This window comes from Corylus avellana, chromosome ca3 (genome assembly GCF_901000735.1).
Source record: "Corylus avellana chromosome ca3, CavTom2PMs-1.0".
In the NCBI taxonomy this organism is placed as follows: Eukaryota; Viridiplantae; Streptophyta; class Magnoliopsida; order Fagales; family Betulaceae; genus Corylus; species Corylus avellana.
The window spans coordinates 14,388,236-14,409,033 of NC_081543.1; the positions used below are offsets into that span (position 1 = coordinate 14,388,236).

At 37.6% G+C, this 20,798-nt stretch overlaps 2 protein-coding genes across 3 annotated transcripts; one reads left to right on the plus strand and one right to left on the minus strand.

The window, feature by feature from the left end:
* Nucleotides 1–228: 228 nt before the first annotated feature.
* On the plus strand, nt 229–16,361 carry LOC132173675 (regulator of nonsense transcripts 1 homolog). 2 transcript variants are annotated; one of them, XM_059585238.1, is made up of 29 exons: nt 229–1,030; nt 2,528–2,779; nt 2,866–3,036; nt 3,158–3,208; nt 3,424–3,516; nt 3,666–3,761; nt 3,881–3,931; nt 4,019–4,137; nt 4,767–4,875; nt 5,407–5,529; nt 5,609–5,680; nt 6,377–6,448; nt 6,531–6,597; nt 7,944–8,086; nt 8,166–8,237; nt 8,318–8,446; nt 11,457–11,612; nt 11,934–12,047; nt 12,134–12,232; nt 12,314–12,391; nt 12,615–12,749; nt 13,236–13,310; nt 13,458–13,575; nt 13,787–14,160; nt 14,259–14,321; nt 14,421–14,492; nt 14,942–15,073; nt 15,175–15,294; nt 15,512–16,361. In XM_059585238.1, the coding sequence occupies exons 1-29, from the start codon at nt 473–475 to the stop codon at nt 15,647–15,649; spliced, it is 3,852 nt and encodes a 1,283-aa protein (XP_059441221.1). In that variant the 5' UTR covers nt 229–472; the 3' UTR covers nt 15,650–16,361. The 2 variants fall into 2 exon arrangements, with proteins under 2 accessions (XP_059441221.1, XP_059441222.1); XM_059585239.1 differs by having other exon boundaries at nt 13,458–13,569.
* A 736-nt stretch (nt 16,362–17,097) lies between these two features.
* Nucleotides 17,098–17,812, minus strand: LOC132176582 (uncharacterized). Its single transcript, XM_059588828.1, has one exon. The coding sequence runs from the start codon at nt 17,810–17,812 to the stop codon at nt 17,225–17,227; it is 588 nt and encodes a 195-aa protein (XP_059444811.1). The 3' UTR covers nt 17,098–17,224.
* Between the last annotated feature and the right edge of the window lie 2,986 nt (nt 17,813–20,798).

Genomic DNA, 20,798 nt, shown 5'->3' on the forward strand with positions numbered 1-20,798 from the left:
ACACGCCCAATGACATTTTTCAAGCGCAAACCCCCTTCCACGGTGCCACTCAATACGGGCCCTACACTCTGGTTTTCGCCCACACCCACCTACAGCCAATCAAATTAGCGCGTGAAGAACGTGAAAAATGACGTAAGCATTTCCCACGATTTGTACATATTCTTCACGCGCTCTCACCCTGCATGACGTCCACACACACACCCACACGCTCAAACCCATAACTCACTCTCCCTCTCACCTCTGTCTCTGTCTTTCTCTCTCCCTCTCTCTCTCTCTGTCGCTCTTTCCCCAAACCTCTCGCTTCTCTCTCGCTTTTAATTCTCTCACCAAACCCTAACCCTAACCCTAATCCCCTGCTTACTCCCAAACCCAAGCGTCCAACCCTTTTCCCCCAAAAACCCTAACCTTAATTCCACCTTGAATTCGAATTCTTCAACTCGGTGTACCGCCTGGTTGTCTTCAATTTCTCACAATGGATTCTCAGCCGAACAACCTCTTCGAAACGGCGTCGCAGCCGGACACGGCCAACGACGCCTACACCTTCCTCGAGTTCAACACCCAGGGCGAGGACTTCGACTACCCAGAGTTCCGCGACCCGATTCGCTCGTGGCCCACGCCCTCCGACTCCTTGTCCGACCCCACCGACCGCGGCCCCGGGTCGGACCACCCTTCCGACTCGTCTCCCGTATCTGCTGCTCCGGGCGGCGCCACCAAGGCCCGGGCAGGAGCCTTGGGCAGCACCAGTAATACTAATACTAACAACATCAACAATAACAACAGTAATAGTCATAGTAATAGCAATAATCAGGTGGTTGAAGCCCTAGCGGCCGGTATGGGAGGGCTGAACTTCGAGGAGACAGGAGATGATGACGGATACGAGTACGGGAAAGGGGATTTCACGGAGCACGCTTGCCGGTACTGCGGAGTGTCCAACCCGTCCTGCGTGGTGCGCTGCAACGTCCCGTCGTGCCGCAAGTGGTTCTGCAATTCCAGGGGGAACACTTCCGGCTCGCACATCGTCAATCACCTGGTGAGTGATGTGATTAGATAATTTGGAAATGTTATGTATTATGTATGTGAATAGGATTTTGTTTTTGTTAGTTTGTAATGTTGATCTTTGTTTAGCGATGCAAATGTTTGGAAGTTCGTAAATTTTAATGTTAAAATTGTAAACTGTATGTTGAATCGGAAATTGAGGGTTAGTAGGAAGTATTTTGGGTCTGAATTCATTAATATAGTGAGATAGTGCGCTGGTCATACGTGGTTGTATCCACAAAAGTGATTGTTACCTTAATGTGGGCCTGAGGTTTTCTGAATGGTTAACATGCATAAGATATGCTCGGGCTTAGTGTGGTTTGCATATTTTACTGACCGGCATAATGACTCTTATTAGAAACATGACGATCTGGAATATGTCTTTGATATTTTCCTACTAATTTTGTAGATTTTTTTTGGGTCTCTTAGTCTCAGTTCAAATTTTTCTTATTTGGTCATCATTTCTAATTTTCTATGTATGACACCTCAATTAGGACATTAAGAAATCAAAGATTCCTCGAGGATGCTCTAGGTTGTGTTGGAGTTGTAGCCTTCTGTGGATACAGTGAGGGTTTGTGATATAGTTCTTAGCTTCAATGGCAAACTTCAGCTATGAAGAATCAGTTTGATTATCAGTAATTGTGTGTGTGTATATATATATGAAGTTAGATTGATAACGATCTCTCTTTTTGAAGGGCTAAAATGGGTGATTTTATTGCACTAGTTTTAGTTAATATTGGAATATTGTAATTCATTGTAGTTTCTGGCCTTTAGATTCTTAAGAATTCAAAGCTTACTCTATAATGATGTCAATTTCTTGCCCAGAGAATGGTGATTTCACCTAAATCTATGTTCCTCTGGTCCTAAAGTAAAGGAGCATGTTGAGACATAGTTCTGTTATGGAGCTATGTGTATACCACAACATAAAGGCTTTCTTTTGAAGTTAGAATTTGAGTGTATGGTTTTTATTTTAGCAGTTTGCTTTCCCAGTTGCATTTTTTTTTCTTCATATATAATTATAGGACAAAGCTTACCTCCAAAGTTTATTAAACTGATATTTGGCTTTGAGCATGTGATTCCCATATGCATTTTTCCCACATGGATTTTTAATAAACTTTGTTCCCTATTAAAAATGCATGTCAGACTTGCATGCTTTAAGGACAAATGCCAGCTCAATAGACTGGACTAGAAGAATTCCTCCAACCCACTTTGGAAAAAAGCTTTGTCCATAATTATTTGCTATCTTCTATATGCGTATATAATCTTTCAGTTTTGTCTACCTACTTAGATGACTACTTAGTTGAATAATTTATAGGCATGTTTTCTTTTAATTATAGGTATTGTTAATAATTATTCAATTTGGGTGAAAAATAGTTGAATTTGCTTGATCATCTATTTTTGCTCCATTTGATTTGCAAGATATACCATTTTTGCAATTGGACAGGCATAACTGATATCTTTTCTTGTTACAATTGTAATGTTGGTTCTGTAGGTTCGAGCAAAGCACAAGGAAGTCTGTCTTCATAAAGATAGCCCTCTGGGAGAAACTATCCTTGAATGCTATAATTGTGGATGCCGCAATGTGTTCTTGCTTGGATTTATTTCGGCGAAGACAGAGAGTGTGGTTGTTCTTCTTTGTAGAGAACCTTGCCTAAGTGTTAATGCATTGAAGGACATGAATTGGGATCTGAGTCAGTGGTGTCCCCTGATTGATGATCGGTGTTTTTTGCAGTGGCTTGTCAAGGTTACTGTTTTTATATATTGTTTTCTGTTTTGTATATGAGGTGATTTATCTTTGTTGGACTTTGCTAAACTGTTGCACTTTTGCAGATCCCATCTGAACAGGAGCAGTTGAGGGCACGGCAGATCAGTGCTCAACAGATAAACAAGGTAGAAGAACTGTGGAAGACAAATCCTGATGCTTCTCTTGAAGATCTTGAGAAGCCTGGTGTGGACGATGAACCTCAGCCTGTAGTCTTGAAGTATGAAGATGCGTATCAGGTGTCTAAGTTTGCAAGATTGCTAATAACATGCTTGGTTTGCAACATTAGAAGGCTGTTGAAGTTACTGTTTATACATGGATATTTACTAATAAGTGGATGGTTTTGCCTTTCTTTTGCAGTATCAAAATGTATTTGCACCACTAATTAAGCTTGAGGCTGACTACGATAAGGTATGCTTCATATCTCTCTAGATCTTCTACTAGTTCTCTTTCTGGTTATAAGTTCCCATTATTCTATTATAATAGTGCTAAAGAAGATAAAACCTAGCTTAATTTTGCTGCTGTTCTTGAGTGATTTATTCTGCTTTCCTGAACAAAACATTTGCTTGATGCATGATTTTATGTAGAATATTTTGTCACATCTTATAATCTCAATGTTGTTGTAGATGATGAAAGAATCTCAAAGCAAGGACAATGTCACAATCCGGTGGGATGTTGGTCTTAACAAGAAGCGTGTTGCATATTTTGTTTTCCCAAAGGTGTGCCACTCTCGTTTTGCCACTTTAATTGTGACTATTTTCACATTGCCGTTAAATTATTGTATTGTTTTCCTGATTAGCTCAATTTTTTATGAGCATGCGTGGTTTTTTATTTTTCAAAAATTAAGCTACATATTTTGTTGTTGTAGGAAGACAATGAGTTGCGTCTTGTTCCTGGAGATGAGTTGCGGCTACGATATTCTGGGGATGCAGCACACCCAGCATGGCAGTCTGTGGGGCATGTGGTATGTCTCTTCTTTTGAGGGACATCTTAGTTAAATGCTATTTCTTTGTTTCTTTCAAGCATGCAATGATACATAGCTACAATATATGAATGATATGCATACTATTTTTGTTGTTTCAGATCAAGCTGACTGCTCAAGAAGAGGTTGCACTGGAACTCCGTGCTAGTCAGGTAGTTAAAAGTATTATGGATTTAGTTTTTTTTCTTCTTTATTGAGTTTGTCATTATTGGTATGCTTATTGTCAATATTCCATGCAGGGAGTTCCAGTTGATATAAACCATGGTTTCAGTGTTGATTTTGTATGGAAAAGTACAAGCTTTGATCGCATGCAGGGAGCAATGAAAACATTTGCGGTGGATGAGACTAGTGTTAGCGGGTAGGCTGGCTTGTAATACATTTGTTTATGTAGGTAATAGGTTCTTGGAAGAAGTCTTGAATGTTGGGTATGTTATTTTGTTAGCTTATTTTATCCAATAATTTTCTCAAAATATGATGGAAAGGTAATATAACGATGCTAATGCAGATGACCTTTTTTATTATTATTATTATATATTGTTTAGATATGTTTGACTTGTCATTGCTATAGTATTGACTCATTTCAGGGTTTGTGTTGGACATTATAGTATCCTGGTTTAATTTGTTTATGGTTAGTTTAGATTTGATTGGGCCAAGATGTGCCAAGCTCAGATCCTCCATCTAATATGATTACTTTCCGATTGAACTATTGTGATCATTTATATGCCCTGATGTAATCATCAATAGTGCCTAAATATCTCTATTTTGAACTGGCTTACAAAGGCCTGCCACAACCTGCTGTGGGCCTAAAAAATTTTATCCTGGGCTAAACCCACTGCTCAGTTGTGGCTCAGTCTGCCAGTATTCTGGATGCAGTGGACAAATATTATATCAGCCTATTCTAGGCAGTAGGCAGCCACGTAAAGAGACCTTGTATGTTTTGCACTTGAATTGTTTTCTTTTTAAATCTAAATGGCATCTTCCATGCAGTTACATTTACCACCACTTATTGGGCCATGAAGTTGAAGTTCAGATGGTTCGCAATACTTTGCCTAAACGTTTTGGTGCACCTGGTCTTCCTGAGCTCAATGCATCTCAAGTATGCTGTTCTGAGCATTCACGCTTTAAGTTTATCTTGAACTTGTTTTATTGATGTGTGCTATCTATGTTATTGTTTGAATGTTTTAGTCATGGAAAAATTTCAAAAAAGTAGTGAGGCTGTACACTTAGAATAGAGTGAGGTTATTTCAGCTACTAGTGTGAGTAGAACCCTATGAGAATGCACATCTTAATTAAATGGGGGAAAAGAAACAGGCATTACCCTATAGCAGTAGGCCTTCTCGACAGGCCTATTGTGTAAATACTCTTGCCTAGCTTTCCAAACTTCGTAATAATGAAGAAATCTACATTTTTTCACCAGCTGAGATTCTGTTGGACCATTTTTGTCTCCACATATGGGCCATCAGGCAAGGGAACATCACTTATATCAAGTGTTCCCAGTGTATATTTTTCTACATTTGACATGTGTATCATGTGACCTAGTTTGTTTACCTTCATTTCCTTCTTTTTTTATTATTATTAATTTTCTTCTCAAAGTTGCATTGCTCAGTGATTATTACTCTTTTGATAGGTGTTTGCCGTAAAGAGCGTCCTTCAGAAACCTATAAGCTTGATTCAAGGCCCACCTGGCACAGGGAAAACTGTTACTTCCGCAGCGATTGTATATCACATGGCTAAACAAGGCCAGGGGCAAGTAGGTCTAATTTCATATTTCCTATCATTAGCATCTCATTTGTTACTACACTTCTTATGATAATAAGTTCTTTTGTCAGGTTTTGGTTTGTGCCCCTAGTAATGTGGCTGTAGACCAACTAGCTGAAAAGATAAGTGCGACTGGGTTAAAGGTGATGAAGAGCTTTGCTTGCAGCTATGCTAACATTATTAAATTTATTTATTTGTTCTATCTTTTTGTTGTATGGTTTATATTGTCATTTCTGGCCATTATCTTTTCTTTTGTGCCTTACTTCATTTCTTTTTGTTTATCAGGGTCATTTAAAAAAAAAAAAGGTTAACCATGATATTTTCTCAAGATGTTTTTGATATTTTTTGTTAATTGTTCAAGAGACTATATACTAAAGTTGTGGATTTTTAATTATCAAAATTTATTTAGAGTATCCTATGTATCTGAGTGAATAAATCTTCAACTAATCTATATATAATTCTGAGGAGAGGTATCTTTTAAAACATGTTTTTGGTTAATTTGTTTTGCGGATGGAACTTTCTACTTCTTTCAAAGTTTATTTTGTGCTTGTCTGAAAAATTGTTGAAATTTCATAAACTTCTGCAGAATCTTAGGCATCAATAGACATGTAAGGCTTGTTATGGTCAGATTTATAAGTTGCTAAGGACTTGATTTTAATTCCTTGAGGGTCTGCTGATGCTTGAATATATAATTATACCCACAATTATGCATCATTATCTTTTGGGCTTAAATCAAGTGACTTGCAATGTTATTGTTTATTTCTTTTATTTAGTTGTTTTTAACTTTGCATTTAATTTGGATGTCTGTTTTTTTTTTGGCCGGGGGGATGTGATTTCAGGTTGTTAGGCTTTGTGCAAAGTCGAGGGAAGCTGTGAGTTCTCCGGTTGAGCATTTAACCCTTCACTATCAGGTTTGTTAGTTGTGACATCATTAAATACGGTCTCGTATTCCTCTTTTGTTCTACAATCTTAGCATGATTTACATGCTTACAGGTTCGACATCTTGACACATCTGAAAAGAGTGAACTTCACAAGTTACAACTACTGAAAGATGAACAAGGTCAAGCTTATTCTCTTATATTGCTTTATTATTTCTTTCCAATTTTTTTATTGTTAATGTCGGATATTCAATTTGGGATGTAATAGGATCAAGATTCCTTAGAATTCCTAGGGTATTCTATTGAGTAGATTTCCGCATATCGCAACCATTATTTTCTTTTTTTGATAAGTACACGTAATTTATTAAACAGCGTGGAAGGCATAACCTAAGTAGATTGGAAGTATACAAAAGATACACCTAACTAGAAGAAGAAAAAACATCAAGAAAAATATAGAAACTAGAAATATTTGAGTCAAAGGCAGTTGTGCAGAGGTAAAGAGTCTTAAAGAAAATAATCCTTTAGATCCCCCCATCATCCGCTCACGGTCTTCAAAACATCGATCATTTCTTTCCCTCCAAATACACCACATAATTTTCAAATTAAATTAATATTGTAATTATTCATCAAAAAATAATTTCCAAATTAAATGATAGGTCAATAATGAAGTGATAAATGCTAGTATGGCAAAATCTCCACCATTTAATTTGAAAACAATGGTAAGATTTGAAGAAATCTACTTGATAGAATACCCTAGGAATTACTTATCAAAAAAAAAGAATACCCTAGGAATTCTGAGGAATCCTAATCTGTCATGTAGAATGTCCATTTCTTCTAGATTGTAAATTAGAGCAGTTAGATTTGAAGGTTGACTAGCTTGGTTTGGCTTTTAATATCTTTTGGGAGGTGATGCACTCATGTCTGGATCTAAATCTTTATGGTCATCTTCTTTAGTGGCTTTAATTCTGCTTTAAGTTTTGTAAGTTCAGAATTGTTAGATCATTCAGAAATAAGTTATACAAGAGAATGATGTGCAAGCTGTAGTATGGTTCTTGTGAACATATGCAACTAGGCCAAGCCCAATGAAGTTTGAATTTTATGTTGTGTGCGTGTCAATATGCATATTCTGTTTAGTTAGGTTGAAACAACTAACTAGGGGATTAGCTTTCCATGGTTACCCATAGAGGAGCTAAGATACTGGGAGGCTCAAGGGAAAAAAGAAGAGGTGGCTAGTCAATTCAAGTTCCTCTGTGCGCTCCTTTATAGTGTCTTAGAACTAAGTACATGACATTGTTATATACTTGGGCACATGTTACACAGGGAACTGTAGGCATGAAATTAATTCATTTTTCTTAATCAACAATTTTTTTTTACCATTTCATTAAGTTTTAAAAAAATAATTTTTTCTTGAATTTATGGCTATGTGCCTAATCTCGGTGTCCAATCAAAAACCTGCAAGCTTTGAATTGAAAGTAGTTATTTGTTAATGGCAATTGTTTTTCATATTTCTTTTTCCAAATGTGTACAGGAGAACTGTCTAGCAGTGATGAGAAAAAATATAAGGCACTGAAGCGGGCAACTGAGAGGGAGATTTCTCAGAGTGCTGATGTCATTTGTTGCACATGTGTTGGTGCTGGAGATCCTCGATTGGCAAATTTTAGGTTCCGCCAGGTTGAAATGCATCTTGCATGTGGATGTTTGTCTAGGATTCACAACTTAAAAGCTTACACTTCATGCCCTTTTTGTTCAGGTGCTTATTGATGAGTCTACTCAGGCAACAGAACCTGAATGCCTAATTCCTTTGGTTCTTGGAGCAAAGCAGGTATGCGGTGATCAAATTTCAGTTTGCCATTTTACTCTACCATTTCATGATTGGTCTTCTGACAGGAAATTATATGTTAGGTTGTTCTTGTTGGTGACCATTGTCAGCTTGGTCCAGTCATTATGTGCAAGAAAGCAGCTCGTGCTGGCTTAGCCCAGTCTCTCTTTGAACGTCTTGTTCTACTTGGTGTGAAACCAATTAGATTGCAGGTAATTATAGAGTGTAGATTTGTGCTTTGTAGTTGTTAAAGTTTACCATATTCCCTTCTCAGATGATGGAGTCTGATTACTTTTTTTTTTTTTTTTTAAAGTTTTTTTTTCTGTATGAATGTATGTATTCCATTAGTTTTCTTCATAAATCTTCATAAATTAGCAGGGGCAGAGGCGACTTGTTTGTGCCATACTTGAACAACACCATGGTGTCATTTTTAAATTGATCTCTTAAATTATTTATCATAGAAAATAATGGCAAAATGAGTTACAATAATCTTAGAACTCACAAACAAAATATAAAATAATTAAGCAATGAAATAAATTAATTACAGAACTTAGAAACAAAACCCAAAATCACAAACATAGCAGGCCAATACCTTGAGTAGATAACACAAACATGAAATCCTCCATGATCCCGCCTTTATCTAGGGGTGGCAATTCGGGTAATCGGGTAGACCCGATTAAGACCTGCGACCCGATTACCCAGGACACGAACACGACCTGATTAGTTAATCGGGTTAACGGGTTTGACACGATTCTGACACGGAAAATACCCGGGTAACCCGACACGACCCGTTTAACATTACCGGGTGATATCGGGTAAACCCGACCCGACCCGAGAGTCAAACAGGTAATTTGACCCGACCTGACCCGAAAAATATGCAGAAAACTAAGAAAAGTCATTTGAGCAACTGACGTGCTTGTTTTGTTGAGCATGTAAAGAACTACAAAGGGGAATGGAGAAAGACTGAAACTGAAAGAGTGACCGTGAGAGAGGGAGATAGAGCCGAGAGGGAGAGAGGAGAGACAGTCTGGTGAGTGGTGACCGATCGCCGGTTTGGGTGGGGGGAGCTGGCGGATGCAGGGGAGATAGAGCCGAGAGGGAGAGAGGCGTCGCCGGTGGGGGGGGCTGGCGGCTGGCGGGGTAGTGGGCTGAGCTCGTGAGGCTATGACCGTGAGGGCGTGAGGGACGAGGGTGAGCGACGGGAGTGTCTGAGAGGGAGGGAGTTCGGGTTTAGGGAATTAGGAAATTTTGATTTTTTAGGTTTCACTTTCCCGTTTTATTTGTTATTCACTGAATGTCACTTATTCTTATTTTTTTAGTTGCACTTGCGGGTTGGCCAGTTTGGTTGGGCACTTGGGCAGCTGGGCTTACGCTTGGGGTGGGTTTTTTTTCTTTTTTTTTTTGGTAATAAGTTAACGGGTCTGGCGGGTCACCCGAGACCCGCCAGACCCGTTAACTTAAATGTGTCTGGTGGGTCGACCCGTCAGACACGATTTTTATCCGGGTCTTAATCGGGTAGACCCGATTAAGACCCGAACCCGATAACCCCAAACCCATTACCTACTAACTTCGTGTCGGATTCGCGGGTCGTGTCCAAATTGCCGGCCCTACCTTTATCCATAATATTCTTCAATGTTGTTCAATGGGTCAGCAACTATTTTCAGCAGCCTATTGCAGAAATGGCCCACGTCTGCGATTAACCATGGTAATGATGTGGGAGTTGTTTTAGAATCCTGTAAAAAGATTATTGTGGGAGCACCTTTTTTTTTTTGGTTAAAAAAGTGAAAGCAGTGCAGTTGTAGTTGGAAGAGATACAGGGGAATTTTTTTGATGTTACAAAGAAAAGGAAAAGGGAAAAAGGTTGGGGGGGGGGGGGGTGTTGGATTTCATATTTTTTTACTGGAAGATAACCTTTTGAATGCGACATGTTCAGGATTGGGAGATGGATTTGGTTGCTCCTTTTTTTGAGCGGTTGTACTCGTGCAAGATCTCTGTAGGTACGGTGGATCGTATTTGCTGGGCCTCGTCTAGGAAAGGTAAGTTCGAGGTTAAGTCGCTCTTCAAGGCCTTGTCTAATTTTGGCCAAGAGATGTTTCCTTGGAAGAGTATTTGGTGCACTAAGGTGCCTTTGAGAGTGGCTTTTTTTGGGTGGTCCGCGGCCCTTGGCAAAATTTTGACTCATAATAATCTGCGGAAGAGGAACCTTGTGGTGGTGGAGTGGTGTTGTATGTGCAAAAAATCAGGAGAGTCAGTAGATCATCTTCTTCTCCATTGCGAAACCGCAAGAGCTCTTTGGCACACTATTTTTACTCGGTTTGGGTTGCATTGGGTTATGCCTTGCAGAGTAAGGGATTTGTTATATTGTTGGTGGTCGGGAGGTCGTGCTAGAAGTGCGGTAGTGTGGAAGATGATTCTTTTATGTCTTATGTGGTGTATATGGATTGAAAGAAATGCTAGATGTTTTGAGAATTCTACTAGGACTATAGAGGAACTGACTCATCTTTTCTTCTTTACTCTTTACTCTTGGACAGTCGCTTGGCTAGCTCCTTTAGTAATTAGCTTCTCTGATTTCCTCTTTCATTTCTCTCCCTCTTAGGCGCTCTCTTTTATAATTCCCGTGTATATGAGTTGCGCCCTTCTGCGCTTTTGATATAAATTTATTACTTATCAAAAAAAAAAAAGATAACCTTTTGAATGCGGTAAGGTTTGGTAGTCAACAAAGATTACTCTAAAGGAGGAATTCCATTTACATGAACTTCATATCGTCATGGTCAGTATAATGAGTTGCATTAGCATTTGTTGCAGCTGGCCAGAAGCCCATATTATTGATTTTCAGATTGCATATCAATCCTTCTTATGGGTTGTGTGTGTGTGTGCATGTGTCGGAGCGTGTGTGCGTGCATGTGGGATTGGGGGGTGGGTGGGTGGGTGGCCGGATGTATTTGATATCAGATGCTGATTGCTGACATGATGTCTTACTCTTAATGATCATATAATTGGGAATATATATGGTTGTCCTGTGCTGATGATAGCTGTAACCTTTTATTTTCCTTTGGAAAGTTGTGTATGTTGTTCTGCATCATTGACGCTATTTGGTCTTGTGAGGAAATTTTTTAAGAGTTGCGACTTCGATGTGCCAAAGTATTTATGGAGTTATTCAATGTCATTGCCCAATATACAATGTTGCAAGACTGATTTGTTACTTTCTGTTTTAAATCCTAGGTTCAATACCGTATGCACCCATCTCTTTCAGAATTCCCATCCAACAGCTTCTATGAGGGCACACTACAGAATGGGGTAACTGTAAATGAAAGACAATCATCGGGCATCGACTTTCCTTGGCCTGTGCCCAATCGTCCCATGTTCTTTTACGTTCAGGTATTACAACTGCCATCAACTCTTTATTGTTAGATTTTGGTCACTCTTCATTCATAAAATAAAATAAAAAAAAGATAGATTTTAGTCACTGAGCATAAATATAATCGAGTGATGGAATAGCTAGTGCATTAGTTGATTTGATATCTAGCTTGGGTGTCCAATAATTGTTTTTATTCTCAGAAACATCATAAATTGATTTTGATGCTCCAACAGGTTGAGCTCAGTTTTTCCTTCTTTTTTGGTGCATGTGATTTCAATATCATGGCCTTATTTTCCCTACTACTGTTTTGATAACAAATAGTTTTTTTTTTTTTTTTGTAGATGGGACAAGAGGAGATAAGCGCCAGCGGAACATCCTATTTAAATAGGACTGAGGCTGCTAATGTTGAAAAGATTGTAACCACTTTCTTAAGGAGTGGTGTAGTCCCTAGTCAGGTAATTCTATGGATCTTTGCTTCTGAATTTCCATAGGTCTAGTTTTTTTGTTTGCTCAGTGATTGATTATGTCCCATATCTTACAGATTGGGGTGATAACACCATATGAAGGGCAAAGAGCATATATTGTGAACTATATGTCAAGAAACGGTGCTCTCAGGCAACAACTTTACAAGGAGATTGAGGTAATATTTAGATTTTTCTCACCAGATATAGGGTCCTGTTGATTTTTTCTTGCAGTTATGAGAAAATTGTGTTTATTACAGGTTGCAAGTGTAGATTCATTTCAGGGAAGGGAAAAAGACTACATCATTCTATCATGTGTGAGGAGTAATGAACATCAGGTTAGTTAATTTAACATGTACTCTATTTTCAGTGTGCAACGTCTGAATACATGAGATTATATTCCTGCCCTAAAGACTCAACATAATGTTTACCTAGACACATCTGTGTTTTTGGTGATTGTAGATTCTGAATGTTTGCAAAAGATATACCCAGTTCTGCTTTTATTATTTGGCAAAAATAACTTTGCATCTTATTGCTCGACTGCTGGACCCTTCTTTTCAGGGAATTGGATTCCTTAATGATCCTCGTAGACTCAATGTTGCTTTAACACGTGCTCGATATGGTATTGTCATTCTGGGGAATCCTAAAGTCCTGAGCAAACAGCCACTGTGGAATAGCTTATTGACACACTACAAGGTATTTCTCTGTTCTTCTATGTTACTTTTTTTATGCAATTGTGGGTTTTCTAAGCCTCTGTTTAATTGAACTTTCTATGTGCTGGAATTGTTTTTTTTTTTTTCTCCTTTTAGCATTTAAGGGACTCTTTGTATACATCTTGTGTATTAGGGTTGTACCCCTCTGCACTTATCAATGAAATGAGTTATTCATCAAAAAAAAAGTGCTGGAATTGTTTTTGGTGTGTTTGAAGCTAGCCAACTAATATTATCTCACAGTTGGCAGCGTTGTTTGTGCTAATGTTGCATGCATATTATGTTAATATTGCCTAATTAAGTCAAATGGTATTCTTCTTGGTCATCTTCCCTCAAATTTTGGACCTTGTGACAAATGAAGTGATTTAGTGGTTTTTGGTTGATAGTTCATGGTTTTGACTTGCTATTACTATTCCCTTCTTTGTTACTGAACAACTAGCCTTCTTTCTTTTTTGTCATAATGTTTCAACAGGAGCATGAATGCTTGGTTGAAGGGCCTCTGAATAACTTGAAGCAGAGTATGGTTCAATTTCAGAAGCCCAAAAAGGTAGGGCTACGACTGAAAAAAAAAAAAAAAAACCACACAAGTTGATCTAAGTTCTTATTTTTATTTTTTTTGGTCTTTGGGGTTGTCAATTATGAAGCATTTATGTGGATAAAAGCTGATGTTATGGTTGTTATTGTTTTGGCACAGATCTACAATGATAGGAGACTTTTCTTTGGAGGTGCACCTGGAGTTGGGTCTACTGATACTTTTGGTTCTGTTGCCTCATCTGGCCCAAATGCTGATAGAAGAAGCATTCGTGGTAGGGGTATGTTACTGCTATCATATATTAAATTTAAATTATTCCTCACATAAGTTCTGGAGTTCTCCTAGGTGCTTAGGATATGTATGTGTTTAGGAGTCCTATAATGACACTTTAGATCCAGAAGAGGATATGGCTTCAGTGTGCTCATTTTTCACTGTTAATATTATATCTTTAAGTAGTACATGATTGAGATACTACTTTGTTCCAATTGCAGGTACTTTTGTGTCTCCTGGTCCTCCTAATGGTACCCATAAGCCTGGGGTGCATCCTGCTGGGTATCCAATGCCTCGGGTTCCCCTTCCACCATTTCATGGCAGTCCCCATTCTCAGCCATATGCTATTCCAACTCGTGGAGCTGTACATGGACCAGTTGGAGCTGTTCCTCACGTCCCTCCACCAGGAAGTCGCGGATTCGGGGCTGGGCGTGGCAGTGCTGGTGCTCCTATTGGCAGTCATCTTCCACACCACCAGGGCACCCAGCAAGCTATCGGAAGTATTGGCTCTACTTTCAACTTTCCTGCCTTGGAGAATCCAAACAGCCAGCCATCTGTGGGTGGTCCATTATCTCAACCTGGGTTTGTTAATAATGTCTGTAATCTTTCTTTCTTTTTTCCATTTTCATGCCCAATTTCTATATTCTATCTCATGATAATGTTGTGCCCTGAGTATCTTTTTCTGTTTGTCAGATGCCAGTTCAAGGGCCAAGCCAAACATTTCGTGATGGATTTTCCATGGCGGGAATGTCTCAGGTACTTATTGTACTTTGCATAGATAACTATATATTCATTTATTTGTTTGTTTATGTGTTTATTCTTGACTTTTTGAATTTGTCTTTCATCTATTGTCAGGACTTCTTGGGTGATGACTTCAAAAGCCAAGGATCACATGTTCCTTATAATGTTGCTGATTTCTCCACTCAGGTACACATCAAGGAAATCCCGGTCTTATTATGTAATCGAGCATATGTCCTGAACATTGGCGAAATGTGTGTTTGGATATATTTGATGTTGGAAACGTATTGGAAACTCTTTACTTGGTTGCTATCAACTCAAATCTAGCTTCGTTTATCTTTTGGAATTTTTTCTTCTTGCATTAAATGTGTCTATTATAAGAGAGGTTCAGATGAAGCTTACAAGCAGTAGATGTGTATAATGTAATACTAGATATTTCTTTGGATGAGAGTTGTGTTTTTAGGGATTAGGTGTATTGATTAAGGAGGATGTTTTAGAAATGTTATTTTTCACAATATTTTCAATTTATTGTTTTCTATTTTTCTTTCAAAGTAATTGAAGTTTTATTTGTTGGGTGGCTTTTAAATGATGCCACTTTATTGTTTATCATGTTGTCATCTTGCTGGCATGTTATGCAGGCTTCTCAAAGTGGATATGGGGTTGATTATGTAACCCAAGGAGGACAAGGTGGGTTTCCAGGGAACTTTCTAAACCAGAATTCTCAAGCTGGATACTCTCGCTTTGGTTCAGGGAATGATTTCATGTCTCAGGTTTGCTCTAGTTGACATCATCAGATTATTTTTATACCTTCAACTTTCATATTTCCTGTGTTTTGGGGGAATCTTTTGTTTTAATAGCTGCTCTTTCCCAGGACTACATGCCTCATGGATCGCAAGGTCTATTTACTCAGGTTGGCTTCAATGACCCCTCGCAAGATGATGCATCGCAGAGCCACTTTGGTGTGGCTAATGCTAACTCTCTTCAGTCTCAGGTTTTTTTCCTAACACTGGGCTGTTTATTAGGGGGCTTTTATAGGTAGAATTATTAAAATGCCAAGGTGTAAGAAACATTTTGCCACAGAGTAGTTTGCCAAACACCTTGCTACCTGTTCTGCAAAGAGTTTGATGCGCTGTTCTTTTGGATGAATGTTTCTGCATCCTTTGGCTCGGTGACGGGCTGTTGTCTCATGTGAAGCGACTTATTTGCAGGGCATGATGAATTCTCTCTACTCTCAGCCCTTTGCCCACTACAACACACAACCACCACTGAACTTGCAGGCTCCACAGCAGCAGCCTCCACAGGGTCAGAGCTCCTCTCAAAACCAGAAAATCCATTATAATGGTTGAGAGACGCTGGGATTTATGGCTTTGATGGGTTATAGTCCTTGGCATTCAGCAACTTGGTTTGTGCTCTCATGTGTGCCCAAGCATATCTGCTGCCCTAGGTTGCGGAGGGGTCTGCATTTTGGGGGGAGGGGGTCCGTTTGATTATCTCCACAGCCCATGGTTGATTATTTTGGGGGTTGTGAATAAGATTTGAATTGGGCAAGATGACAAACACACTGGCGGCACATCCAGGGCTGAGAGAGAAAAGGATAAACCCCAATTACCTGCTTGAAGTTTTGTGTTGTTTTGAGAGAAGGCGAAAAAAAAAAAATTGTTCCCAAGAAAAGGAGCATTACATTACATGGTATGGTTTGGTGGAAAGGGTTTGGATGTTGAAGAAGCGTGAAGCAGCGGGGCCATTTATTTACCCACATACAGGGAAACCCATTATTTTATACAGGAGAAAAAAGTAACCACTGAATTTTTATACAATCAGCCGGGGAAAAAAGTAAGCCTAACCCTTTCAGCTCTTCCTGACATGTAATTAAACTCCACATTATTATTGAGTAGTCGATGACGATATTTAGGAGTGTCTACGGGTGCAAAATACTGCTGCCAGATTGAAAGATTGTGGTATATAAGAAAGGTGTGATGCTGGTTTCAATGTGTAATTTTATTTTATTATTTCTTTTTTATTTGTGTAGATTTCAATGTGTAATTTGGTTTGCCTTAATTATTGCCTTGCGTGTGGTTCACATGATGGATGGGTTTAGCTAAACTCACATTTTTCCAACCCAATTAAAATAATTGCTTCTTAAAAACAACACATTTGTAAGTGTCCGTTTGTTTTAGTGGCAAAAATAATGTTTTCAAAAATGCAGTTAAATAAAAACAGTTGTGGTCGAGTGTTTTGGTAAAATATGTGAAAGTGCTATTTTGTCGGTGTTTGGGGTGACATAATAATAACTATTTTTGAATTAAAAAAAAATAATAATAAAAATTATTCCGACATGCAAATGAAATCAAACTACTTGAACTTAAGGTAATCGGACTGTCACATCATTAATTTTTCTAATTTTTCACATCATTGAACTTAAGTTTTCTAATTGCTAATAAGAAATTAGATATTAGCATAATCGAACTGTTATGCTAATATCTAATTTCCACCCAAGTACATTATTATGGTCGATGTGGCTAATATCTATAAGTTGACTGTAGTTGATAAATTGCATCTTCCGGTTACTATTACTACCCATACACTAGAAATTTTTTACTTACAAAAAAACAAAAATTTCATTGTTCTTCACAAAAGCCCGAGAGTGGCAGGCCAGGTAGGACAACTTATCTGATTTTCTATGGCTCCGAAGCTTCCTCAGTCTTTTCCTAGAAAATCTCTTCAAGACTTTTTAGAACAAGGCCCAACCAAACCAAAAAAAAAAAAAAAAAAAAAGTAAAAAGAAAAAGCAGAATTATGTATTTTACTGAAAAAGGACAAAAGGTGAAAACTACAAGAATAAGGCGGGACCCATGCCTGCCACTTCCGTACCCTCATTCTGTGGAATCAGATGGAAAGCGGCAAAACAAATCCAAACTTTCTTATCGACCAAGTCGATTCGGCAACTCAACGATTCTAAAACCGTGACTCGTCAACACGCTGAGGCACTCAGCAGTCCATGGACGAACCTCGTACGCCGCCCAAACAACGGTCTCTTTCCCACACACTCTTTTCAGCGTCTTCGCCAGCGCTGCCATCTCCTCGGCGTCGTAGAACACGTCGGACATCAAAACCAAGTCGAATTCGCCCAACTCTCCGGGTCGACTCGGAAACTCGTCCGATCCCCAGACCAGTTCTCTCACTTCGACTCGGTCCTGGAGTCCGTTAGCTTCCACGTTCTTCACCAGCGCAGGGAGGAGCGGCGCAATGTCGGTGAGCACGACTCGGCTCGCGCCGAGCAGAGCCGTCGTCAAGCCGGGGAGACCCGCGCCGGCGCCGAGCTCGAGGACGGTCTTGTCCTGAAAGTGGAAAAGGAATCGGCCCTGAGTGGCCATCCACTCGGACAAGACGAGTGCGGAGCCCCATACCCATGACCCGGTGAGTGCCCGGCCCGTGACAGAGTCGTACACGTCATCGAGTTCGTTGATTACAAGGGAATTGTCTGCGACTTGGATTTCCCTGACTCTCATTGTCTCCGGAAAATGTAAGAAGGGTCGCTTTCCACTTATAAACGACTTTTAATTAAAAACAAAATCAATAAAATAAAATAAAAAAATAAAAAGAAAACTGTAGTTGAGAATATTTTGTATGCTAAATTGTGCTTATATTCTCTCGATCGAGCATAAATGCTTGTGATCAAATCCATCTAGATATGGCATATGTGGTTTCCCACTACATAAATTAAATGCGTGGATTTGAGCGTTGTAACCAAAAAAAAAAAAAACAAAAAAGCTACACTTATTCTCGTTCTTAATCTCATTATTTGAATGTGACAATAAAAATTACTATTGAATTCAACTTTTTATAGTGATTCATTTAAAATTTAATTATGATTTTCACTATTACATTAAAAAAAATTACACTTTCAAATGTAGGAGTGAGTTTCAAATGTAAGAGCGAGTGAATCTGTCACATTGAAAGAATGAGAACGAGAGCATATGTAGCATTTTTGGTTTTTAAAAAAACTATACCGTCAGTCGGTGATGTGATTTTTTCAATGGCCTAAAATGAAAATTTTAAATTAACAATAAAATAAAAAATGAAAGATGAATAATTCATCTATGAAAAGTGAAAACCATTGATATGATCATTCTTTGAATCTTTGGGTTTGCTCTTTCTTTTTTCTTTCTTCCCCCTTTAAAAAAGTGAAGAGAAGTAGATAGACATGAAAGGGAAAAGAAGCTTTTCTTTTCTTTTTTCTCATCATATTTTCGTTTCTCCCACTTATTTTTTAAAAAATATTAATGACATATTTTTTACGTAAATTATTAACATATATTTATTTATCTAATTTTTTATTTTTCTTCAAATTAGGTTGAAGTAGTCTATAAAAGTGATATGTGTTCATTAAACATGTGAGATGCACATATTTTTTTAATAGCAGGAACAAAGTTAAAATAAATTTTATTAAAAATGTATGTACATCCCATATGTTATTAAATAAATTTTTATCCTTTTTCATATTAAACAATTTTAAACACATTTGTTTAATAAAAATATCATCTATGTAAGAGAGTGGGGAGTGGGGTGTGGGGGCTACATGTGGAAAGGTCATATGTATTCAAACAACTTTTGAAAAGATGAAGAAGGCCATGGCCCCTGCTTTACTTGTCCTCCGCTACTGTCTATGTCTGTACCACACTCTTCTTCAACATTTGTTAATTAAATATTTGTTTGTTTGTTTGTGTTTTTTTCAAAATAAAGCTTGCATGATTTGATACCATTACAATGATATAGAGTATTTATTCCAGGGATAATAAAAAGTAGAAGGTATTCATATATAGAATTATAAAAAGAAAAGAATTACTATATATCGAAATTATCTTCAACATTCATGTGGTATTTATCCAAAATAATCCCAACTATTAAAAAAAGAAAAAAAGAAAACAGTTAGACACACAGTATATCCACCTCATGATTAATCACCTATTGTGTATATCAAATAGAGATGCTATAATGTAATAAAATGACCATTTTTTGCCCATAAAAGTCTTAGGTGGCAAGAGGTTACAGGATCCATCAATAGGTGGAGCCACAACAACTATGAATGGGACCTGTGATCTCTTGCTACCTAAAATTTTTATAGGCAAAAAATAATATTTCATTATACTATAGCATTTCTGTATCAAATAAATCATGTTGCTTTATTAAGTTGACGTGACAATATCTATCTGTTTTATTATTATTATTATTATTATTATTATTTTATGATAGAAGGGAAGTTTTTAGCATGAGAAATGTTAGGCTCACTCTCATTTTGACACACTTACTCTTACATATTACTTTTTAAAATTATTATTTGACCAAAATTTAATATTAATTCATCTCATATTTAATATTAATTTTAAAACCCAAGTAAGGAGAGTTAAAATATGTTTTAGCGTTAATCTTTTACATCCCTTAAAAAGTCCACTTTGTTAAAAAAAAAAATGACACGCCAACATCTTGCCTTCAACCAAAATGACACGTCCTCATGTAACAATTGATGCCGCAAAATCTTAAAAAAAAATTAATTTAACAAGAGAAATAATTAGTGTCAATAAATTGTCCATATTTTTTTACAAATTTAATAGATCAACTATTAGATTTGTGGGGTCTACTATTAACTTTTGTGAGGTTCAAGAGTGTTAAGTAAGCGAAACTCTCGCGAGTGAGCTCGAGCTCGGTTCGATTATTAAATAAGGTGTTTCTTGAACACAAATATTGGTTCGAATACCAAACGAAGCAAGCTCCGCTCAACTTGGTTAAGCTCATGAAAAGCTCGTATAATGCTTAAATTGGTAGTTGTTCACATAATTACAAATTGATGATTTTTTTTTTCTTCTAATAGCATTTTTTTATTATAAAAGGATGCATATCCTCTCTTTGAAACTAAGTGCTTTACTATATTGACTCAGACTTCATACTCGGTTTGCCAGGCTAAGCAAATGCTCATATGCAAGCTGGCTTCTTGAGCTGTTTAAGAGTACTTGAAATTTAAATTTATAATAAAAAAATTAATTTAAATTAAATATAAGAGTCAGCTCGCGAACTGGCTTGGCTTGATTTATTATGAGCTCGAGTGCGATTTTTTGGATCGTCCTTGAGTTCGAATAAAATTTAGACGAGTCGAGTCTAAACGAGCTCCAAACAAGGGAAGCTCGTTTACACCCCATATAAGTTCACAAATTTAATAGTTGATTTATAAAATGATATGGACAAAATATTGACACCAATATATATATATATATATATATATATATATATATTTCTTATTTTGAAAATATTTATCTCATCAAATATATTATTTAAAAATATATGATAATATATTTGTGGAAATCAACAGATTTGTCCAAGCAAACATAGCACACCCGGAACGTGGGGCCCAACTTTCAAAGCAAAAGGAGAATAAAAACGGTTGAGAACTTGAGATTGAGTTTGTTGGATCTTGGATGAAGGTCCACTCAAATGCATGTC

What these genes read in the sequence shown, in the direction of transcription:
- LOC132173675 (XM_059585238.1), top strand. Translation starts at nt 473, where the DNA reads ATGGATTCTCAGCCGAACAACCTCTTCGAAACGGCGTCGCAGCCGGAC. An exon ending in TGAAACCAATTAGATTGCAG is followed by an intron (nt 8,447 to 11,456) that starts GTAATTATAGAG and finishes TTTAAATCCTAG; the next exon opens with GTTCAATACCGTATGCACCC. An exon ending in TTGCTGATTTCTCCACTCAG is followed by an intron (nt 14,493 to 14,941) that starts GTACACATCAAG and finishes CATGTTATGCAG; the next exon opens with GCTTCTCAAAGTGGATATGG.
- LOC132176582 (XM_059588828.1), bottom strand. Translation starts at nt 17,812, where the DNA reads ATGAGAGTCAGGGAAATCCAAGTCGCAGACAATTCCCTTGTAATCAAC.